This window comes from Danio rerio, chromosome 5 (genome assembly GCF_052040795.2).
Source record: "Danio rerio strain M-AB ecotype USA chromosome 5, GRCz13ab, whole genome shotgun sequence".
Taxonomy (NCBI): domain Eukaryota; kingdom Metazoa; phylum Chordata; class Actinopteri; order Cypriniformes; family Danionidae; genus Danio; species Danio rerio.
In genome coordinates this window covers 71559809-71570000 of record NC_141025.1, presented here as the reverse complement: position 1 = coordinate 71570000, position 10192 = coordinate 71559809, and the positions used below count along the sequence as shown (strand labels likewise).

The following is a 10192-nucleotide window of genomic DNA, read 5'->3' as shown; positions in this document are numbered from 1 at the left end:
TCAGCACATACAGTATGCTTGGAATATGCTGAGCTCCTGTTTTTTGATCATGGAAAAAGCAGGAAAAAACACACTATGCTATTTGTGCATCAGACTGATGTTTTATGCTTATTAAGGGATAGCTCACCAAAAATCTCTCATCGTTTATTTTCTCTCATGTGGTTTTCAACCTTTATGAGTTTCTTTCTTGTGTTGAACTCAGAAGGAGATATTTTGAAGAATGCTGGTTGCTGGGGCCAATTGGGAAAATAATGACTATGGAGGTAAATGGATTCCAGTAGTTTTTCAAAATGTATTATTTTGTGTTCAGTAGGGATGTAACGGTATCAGAATTTCACGGTACGGTAATACCTCGGTATGAATGTCACGGTACGGTATTTATTGAATCATTTACAGGAAAAAAAAACTTTTGAAAATACTCCAAAAAAGTGCCAAAAGTGTCAATGACATACAAATTAGCCATCTATCTGTTAGCTTTGAAACAGGAACTTCAATTTTAATAACAAAAAATTATTAAACCATGTAAAAAATAAAGTTTCAATTTAGTATTGTTGAAAACTCATCACATTCAACATTTAATCACTCACTTAGATAGAGATGGGTTTAAAGGAAAATTATCATATAACTATAATCTGGTAAAAGCTGGGATCTCTGGGTATTTACAATGTCCCCTGCAACAGAAAAAACCCCTCTCATTTGGGACTGAGGTTTCTGGGACAGGAGAGATATGACTTGGTCCATGTTGACAGCAGTGGGTAACGTTGTGCATTGTCTTTCCCCCACTTGAGAAGACAAACCATGAGTGAGATAGAGGTCTCTTTGCGGTACAAGTCAATGTCTGCATCAATCTGAACAGTGTGCTGTGTTTCTGCAGTCCCCATGACTGTTATTAGTCGTATTCCCCAATTTGCAGGCACGTGCACACAGGGCACATGCCCTTTTTAGTCTTGGATAGAAAATGCCCTTCCAAAACAATCAAAAGTGCCCCCGCGACGCGACACAACCTCCGTCCAGTCCAGCCCTTCAGTAGGCGCGCGACAACACCTCTCGAGTATGCGCGCTCAACCCCCCCTCGGCGCTTTACAATACGCGCGCCACAACACAGCTGATCAGAACGCGCGCGACAGCACCGCTATTCAGCACGCGCGCGGCGACAACACCCGCTTTAGGTTCGATCATTTCCATCTTTTTTTCATCTCCGCTTCTAGCAGCACACTCCATTTCCGCATTACTGGATCTGTAGCGACAACAGACCGCAAAGGATTATGGCCACGCCGGGGCTGATGGGAAATGAAGTTTCAGCTAGCTCCCGTTCGCTTCATTCGCCTGAGCAAATTTTCTCAGAAGACCTATAGTTTTACCGAGTCATGCGACTTCGGTAATATCGAAAAAATTTAATATTGCGGTATGACGGTATTTACAATACCGTTACATCCCTAGTGTTCAGTGGAAGAAAGAAACTCAAATCGGTTTTGAACAAGTAAAGAGTGAGTAAATAATACCAGAATTTAAGTTTTTGGGTGAACTACCCCTTTTAAGTCCACGCGAACCTCTATTGTTTTTTAGAATGTTGTTGAACATCCAAATAAAATGGAAAACAGATTAGGGGACGGGGCTTTCTTTTTCAATTCATTATTCCATCATAGCAAACTAATAGTAAGAGGGGCGTGATTAAGAATATTGTGGCTGAAGCTGTCAAACTCACAGAGAAACTCAGAAGCTGTGTCTCATTTCAGAGGCTGCATGTGAAGTGCGCTGTGTCATCATGGCTCGACGAAGACTGTCTCATTTCACAAAAATTCCTTCGTTTCCCAAGTAATGAAAGACACAAGCGGTGGATCCTTCACAGCCTCAAACGTCCCAAGATTCATTGCGTGCTGATAACGGCAGGACACTTTTAAAAGAAAGCTCCACTTTAAAATGTACGATTTAAGTTTATTTTACTTCGATATCTAAACACGCGTTCAAAAACAAAAAGAGTATTGCTGTTTCTCAATTCCAAGAATGCAGAGAACGGACTTGCGTTCTTCTGGAGACCGGTCTTGCCAGGTGTCCTCGGAAGAACGAACTCGGAAGACCACGAGAACAGAGAACGCGTCCTCTGAGGAATGAGATGGTGTGTTCTTCCTGATGATCACGTGCCCTTCAAGGGTTTTAAAAGGAAAATTATTTACACATTACAGCATTCATATAACGATTTATTGTTTTTCCCCTTTTCAAAATGTATACTATGCTTAAAAACATTAGGGACTGGGACTTCTAGAGCGAGATTGGTGCTCAAGTCTGCATCGGTGCGTCCTCGATATCAAGAACACATCCGGGAAGTTTCACACGTCCACTGTTCTTGCGGTCTTGAGTATTGGAGCTGAACTTTGGCAGCTGATGATGACGTTACAGGAGAACACGAGGACACAAGACCGCTGAAGACCGCATATTGAGAAACAGCCTCTGACATGTCTTACTAAAGAGTGATTTATAGACAGTTTACATGTTGATGTCCACATGGATAAAAGGAAATATATTTCCAGTTTTTGTTTGTCGCTTAAAATAAGTTTTAAAATCACTTGGAAAAAAATGTATTAAAAATTTAATCAGCGCTTATTAACAGCAGCTGTTAAGTTAGCCTGGTGACGAGATCCGTCCTTTGTAGGCTGGATCGTCTCATTTCAAAACGCCCGATTCAGCCCGTGTGGACTTCGAAGGACTCACCTTTGAAGTCTGCATCCTTCAGAGGTTGCAGCGTTTGAAATGAGACACAGCTACAGAGAAGGACTGGCCATTCCAAATGCAGAAGCAAATGGTCAGACTTTGAAGATTACCAAAACAAACTTTTTTCAGTGGATTAACTTAAATGGATTAATTGTTTATCTAATGAATAACAATCTGCGCTAGCAAAATAAACACTACATTTTGATTTTACACAAACTTTAAAGTCCAAAACCTTAAGTAAATGTTTCTATAATTGAACAACATGTTATGTTCTTATTTCTATGATGTTGACTAAAAGACTAGATTTGAAAACGTATTCAATTCATTTGAACAATCTTGTGTTTTACTTTATAATAAAATAATCCGATCTATTTAATAATTATTAGCATACACTTTGTGATTTACAAACTTCAGCAGGAGCTATTTAGATTATTCCTATTTTATTGTTGTGTAAATGTCACACACACACACACACACACACACACACACACACACACACACACACACACACACACACACACACACACACACACACACACACACACACACACACACACACACACACACACACACACACACACACACACACACACACACACACACACACACACACACAGTTGCATGATCTCACATTAATTAAGTGTATTTGTATTTAAAACCACCTGTTACACTGAAGGACTAGTTAAAGGATTATTAGTTTAAACAAAAATGTTAAATTATTGTCCTTTATTAACATGCATCTCCCTTAAATCATAAAAGTAGTACTTAATAAATAGACTTCATGCAGTTACAGTCAACTAACCCTGGAGTATTTATTATTTAAAACTATATTATCTTATATTTTCTTCTGGCAGCATGGAATATTAAGTTCATTATTGCTATTATTCTCTAAGATTCACTATTCACTGCTGTGACAAATCATTGGGTCAGCAAGCCAAACTTGAGACCTATCCGACTGATTCATGAGTAAATCATTCAGGCTAGTTGAATCAACTTATTCACTGAATACTTCAAAAGAATGATTCATTCAGCATTTGGACATCTCTCCTGCTCTCATTATCTTCTTGAATTATGTCTTAATGGTGATTTTTGACATAATGATAAGCCTTCAGTCACACAAATCTATCTTATGCATCTAGTAATATTGACTTTTACAGTTATCCAATTTTAAAGCTCGAAGGCACACACTGTAAAAACAAATACAGTCCAAATAAAGTAACTTACTGGCAATTTTGGTTCCAGTAAGACTGTAAATTCACTAGCACAGTGTAAATAATTACAATTGTGCTGTATTTTTATATTGCATGGGAATTATTTATTTACAGAGAGCTCATAAGTTTACAGTCTTACTTGCAACCAAAATTGCCAGCAAGTTCTAGTAAATTTTACAATATATTTTAACAGTGCCGTTATTATTCCTAAAATTAAAAGCTTTGGCCAGGATATTTAAATTCTGAGTGATTTATTTCTTTAAACTCATCATAAAATAAATAGATCATTAAAAAACATTCAAATGATTTAAACGCTTATTATATTATATTATATTATATTATATGCTTGAATAAATATAAAATTATATAAACATACACTACCGATCAAAAGTTGGGGGTCAGGTTTTCTCCCTTTTTTTTATATATTCTGTTAATCAAGGCGGCACTTAAATGTTAAAAAAAAACAGTTAAATACTTAATTATTAAATATTTATTAATGGCTTATTGTATGTAGTTTCAAATGAAATTATCAGTCCAATCATTATTGTTTTTATCATTATTATTATTATCATTAATAATAATAATAATAATAATAATAATAATAATAACAATAGTAATAATAATAATAATAATAATAATAATAATAATAATAATAATAATAATAATAATAATAATCATAATAATAATTAATATTAGAGTGATTTCTAAAGTACCAGGTGACTGAGGTCTGGGGTAATAAAGCTGAAAAATCATCTTTAAAATCACTGGAATAGATGATTCAACTGAATTATAAACTGTTTTTGAACAGTTACTTTAGTTGTTATGATTATCAGCGATCAAGTTGCTAGGACCACAAATCCGAAATTTATAGACTACAAGATCCAGTCATGCACCACACACACACAACCACTTCCTGATCATGACTGATTACATACACACAGCCGGAGGATTGTGTTTCTTTGCCTTGCTTTGTCATGTTTTTGACCCTCGCTTTGTTTGTTTGTTTGTTTATGTTGTATGCTGCCTGCCTGTATTGACTATCCGCCTGTTCTTTGACGACGACTCTGGTTTCCCGTATACATCTGTTTCCTCCTGTGTTGACTGTTGCTTGCCTGACCATTCTGATAAACAAACCCTGCATTTGAATCCGCACCTCTGTTCTCAGCGTCACTTCACTGTTAAAGAAGACTCAGTCACAATGTGTGCATTTGTGCTGTTTTTATAGTCCATGTAATCAGTCTATGACAATCCTCCGGCTGTGTGTATGTAATCAGTCATGATCAGGAACCGGTTGTGTCTGTGTATGGTGCATGACTGGATCTTGTAGTCCATAAATGGCAGATTTGTAGTCTGTTAGCGATCTGCAGCCACTACATCGCTGATAATCATAACAATAGTGCAATAACATTTCAGTTTGGCAATTTATACTGTGTTTACTGTATGATTAAATAAATGCAGCCTTGGTGAGCAGGATAAGCTTATTTTAAAACATTTGAAAATCCTACTGACCCCAAACTTTTGACCGGTACTGCAAATATGCATGCTTCATGATAAACGACTGCAGCTTGAAAAACTGCTAAGAATTTAATTCAATTGCAGACATTCGAGTACATATTATTAATTCTCTGATTATATTGTTTCATACCATGATATACCTGAATGACAACTTTAAAAAAAAAAAAAGAAAAATGTCTATACATTTTGAACATGAGTGAAATACATTAATAATATTGTAATAACACAATAATCTATAAATGTCTGACATTTTTTCATACTCAGTCACTAATTAGAAGTTGCTCATCGAGTTATCTTCCTGTTTTAATAAATAACAATTCTAAGCTTGCTGTGTTTGTGTTAAACTGTAAATGTTTTGTACACCATCTCAGTCTCTATGTTTTTTTTTTTTTTTTTTTTTGCGGTTCAACATACAGGCCTTGACCCTAGTTATAAATAAAGAAAACGGTCAGCAAAAGCCGTGGATTCACATGCAGGTGTATCAACAAACCAGGGATTATCGACTTTCCACGCTCGCCTCAGGTGCTCTTAAAGGCAAAAACACTGTAAGCCTCATTAAGTAAAACCCATAAGATAAGGTACGAGGAAATAGACCATTTACACCACTGCACTGTCAATAAAACTCACATGGTGTAACAAACAATTTAGAAAGCAAGTAGAATGGCAATATAATTATTTTGGATATTTGGATAGTTTACTGTGATATAAACTAGGGCAGGGTGATATGGCAAAAATAAAATCTCATTAATTATTTTCCATATTGAACAATGACTATACATATTTCAATATAAGTTGTTAATGCTTCCAGATTTAAAAGAGTACCCCAACAATAATTGTATCCACAAATAGAGGGTCCATTAAATGGCATAACATATTTTTGGACAAAATATGTTTGGAAAAAGTATGTTGCACATATCTGCTGTGTGATTGGCTCTTAGATTAATATAGTAAAAAAGTTCAGAGCGAATCATTATTATTAAGATCTATTTTATCGTGATTCGATTTAATATAATTTATCGACACAGCCCTATAGTACAATGGTAATTATGGAGATATGGATATGTGATATAACAATGCATTACAGCATAACGCTCACTGACTTTATAAAGGTATACCACTATTTCTATAGACTTTACCATAGTATTTGTAAAGATGTGGATACTTGATATAACAATGTAACATTATTTTAAACATAAAATAAACATATATGGACTTTAGCATGGTATTTATGCAAATATAACTATTTAACAATGTACTATTATATTGCCATTTAATGATAATACTATTATTTTAAATATTAAATAACATCACTGTAAGCAAGGAATATGACAATGTAAAGCTACCATGATATTACTGTCATTGTAGTCTGGTAATAAGAGTATATTAGACATGAACTACATTTGGACATTAACATTAATGATAGTACTACGGTATTCGCACATGATGGGATATAACAATGTAACGTTTCCACATTATCACTGTACTATAGTACTTTTATTTTAGACAGGAACTTCATCTTTTAGGCATGGTTTTTCTGGTATATTCATATTATTATTAATAATATAACTTGGTATTAGAATTGCTGAATGTCATGAACATTAGTATTATTTAAAAATATCGAGGTAAAGTTGATTTTATATTTGCATATTCGTTCGGTGACAACTTGTGGCACTGTCCCTATATTGTTTACCATGGTATATTGAATATTCGGTCAGAAATCTGAAAGTTTGACTTCTTAATTGTCTGAACAATGTTGTACTTTTATAGTAATTGGTTGGAAAAATTGTTTCCTTATTGAGAATATGTCTGAAACTACTGTATATCATTAAAAAGAAAGTCCGATGTGCGAATATGATACCAACTTTACCTCAATTTAAAAAATATAATTAATAAAAAATATATATTTATTTAAATTTTATTTAATTATATAATAGTTTCTTAATTATAATGAAAACGAACTATTGTTTATATATATATATATAAACAATAGTTTGTTTTCATTATTATTAAGAAATTAAAATATAATTAAATAAAATTAAAATAAACAATATTAGAGTTTATAAGAATGTAACTTAGTTTTGGCATTAGAATTGCAGAATGTCATTAGTATTATTTAAAAGGGTATATACAGGAATCAGAGAGTAAAATTCAATACCTTTTAAGACCATTTTAAGACTCTTTCAATACATTTTAAGACCTCGTCGCCACTTTGTCTGAACCGGTAACATTGGCAACATTTTAAATATATTCACTAAATACTGATTGTAGAAACTAATCCTAAACTAAAACATTATTCATATACTTCATAAAAATGTTAATCCAGAAGGTGTCGCCTAAAGAACAGCAGAAATTATAGTGCTGCCTTGCTTACTGTAGTAAACAAAGCAGTGTGACATCAAATATAGCAGGAATTTATCCATTTCATAAACAACACAGCATCCTAAAATTTTAACTATAATTATACAACTGCATAATCAAAAATTATGCAAAATAACAGCATTTAAGACTTTTTGAGGCCTTAAATTTCTCTAAATTGATTTATCAACTTTTAATACTTTTTAAGACCCCACAGACACCCTGTTCAAAAATATCAAGGTACTAATTGATATTTAAGGTACTAGGTTTTTTCTGGTATGTTCATAATATTATTAATAATATAACTTAAATTTGGTATTAGAATTGCTGAATGTCATAAATATTAGTATTATTTAAAAATATCGAGGTAAAGTTGATTTTTTATTTGCATATTCAATGACAACTTGTGGGACTCTCCCTATATTGTTTACCATAGTACTTTAAATATTCAGTCTGAAATCTGAAAGTGTGACTTCCTTATTGACTGAACAATGCTGTACTTTCATGGTCAGTGGTTGGAAAAATGATTTCCCAATTGAAAATTTGGCAATATGTCTGAAACTACTGTACATTATTAAAAAAGTCTGAATGTGCAAATATGAAACCAACTTTACCTCAATTAAATAGCATGTATTTATGTGTGTGTGTGTGTGTGTGTGTGTGTGTATATATATATATATATATATATATATATATATATATATATATATATATATATATATATATATATATAGTTTTCGTTGTTATTAAGAAATTAAATAAATAAAGAATATGAAATGATTTAATAAAAAATAAATAAAAATAATATATTATTGTATTTTAAAATCTAAAATATGTACTTTAAATACCAGTAAGTGTCAATATGGGTATAATAATCAAACTACTTAATTAAAATGAGCTGAAACAACACAATTCTTGAGATTTCATTGGTCCAACTTAGGTTTTTATGTTTAATCCACATAAATTTGTTAAAAGTGTTTAGTTTACGATTTGTGTTGGGACAACATGAATGAATTGTGAGGAATCCTGCATTTTTACAGTGTACAACAAAAACTAAAACATTCCTTTTCACATATAAATGATTGGCTGAATATTTTTTTAAAACACGAACATGGTATTTGTGGTACATCAATAGTGCATATAAAAATGTACCATAGTAACGTTAGTGATTTGTTGTGGAGTCGCTGTACACATCAACCGTACACATCCCAAAATAAAATATTTGCCTACTGTTCAAAACACTTGTGAGCCTGGAGTGAATGAGGAAACAATGAACGTTGTTTATCCCCCTAAGAGCGGAAAAACAGTAAGATGAGCGTGTAAATGTACCGACCTTTCACATCTCCAGCCAGTGCTTTCCATGTCGGCGAGTACTGGATACAGTGTCCGCACCACGACGAGTAAAACTGGACAAGCCAGGCGCTGGAGGAGTTCAACACGGTCTGCTTCAGGCTGTCGCTGCTCAATATGACCACCGGATCCTCTTCGGTGTATAAACGAGCGGGTTGAGCCCTTCCGAACAGCAGCCCAACAATAATACTGATCTTCAGGCAAAACGCTGCTGCCATTGGGAACGCCGTACAGTTTGAGGACGCGCACGTAAATGAGTTTTTCTCTACATTCAGACTGATTCAGCTCGCTCCTCTGGATGACTACATTTAGTGGGGACGTGAGCCTTCGGGAGTGTCGTCGCTGCGCAAGTAGGACGCAGACGACTATGCTGCGCATCCTGTCTGCGTATGGTCGACGCATATTATGTATTTGACTAATGGGCTAAACGCAGAGTTTTTCAGCCATCAATAAACTTCCGGTGAAAGGTTATGTGAGTATTTTTTATTTCTTTAGGTTCATTTTACAACATCAGTGTTATTATGCCATTAAAATACAATCAGTTAAATAGACTTAAGCATATTTCAAGCGTAAAACAAGATGAAAGACTGTAGACGCAAGCAGTGCCTGCTAAATTTCCATATTTTAAGACTAGGTGTTAATAATTTGAATTTATTGCAGAGCTTCTTGTCCGGTCTGAGAGCCACTTTTTATCGTATATCCATCAGGGAGTGAAGATTATTGATTTTTATAGAAACCAGATTTTAAATATGTGCGATTTTGTAATGGTGTGACAGTTCACCTGAATCATTTGGACTGGCTAACTAAAAATTAAAAGTGTGCATACACCACATTTACAAGTTAAATGCTAAGGATGGTCAGAAATGTAAAATTACCAAAAAACTATGAATAAAACATGATTTAAAACGATGAATAAATACAAATGAATAAACATTAAAAACTGCTGAATGTTTCTGCAAATTTAGAGTCATGAATTAAAAATATTCAGTGAATTCAGCATGTGAATGTAAGAAGTTTTTTGTTTCCATATTATACAAAAATTCACACACTGT

At 33.8% G+C, this 10192-nt stretch overlaps 1 protein-coding gene across 1 annotated transcript in view; it reads right to left on the bottom strand.

The window, feature by feature from the left end:
- Positions 1–9423, bottom strand: part of qsox2 (quiescin Q6 sulfhydryl oxidase 2) — a 39630-nt gene extending 30207 nt beyond the window's left edge. The window contains exon 1 of the mRNA XM_087254530.1: positions 9124–9423. Coding sequence (XP_087110656.1) covers positions 9124–9358 — 235 coding nt within the window. The 5' untranslated portion in view covers positions 9359–9423. The remainder of the gene's footprint in view (positions 1–9123) is intronic.
- Between the last annotated feature and the right edge of the window lie 769 nt (positions 9424–10192).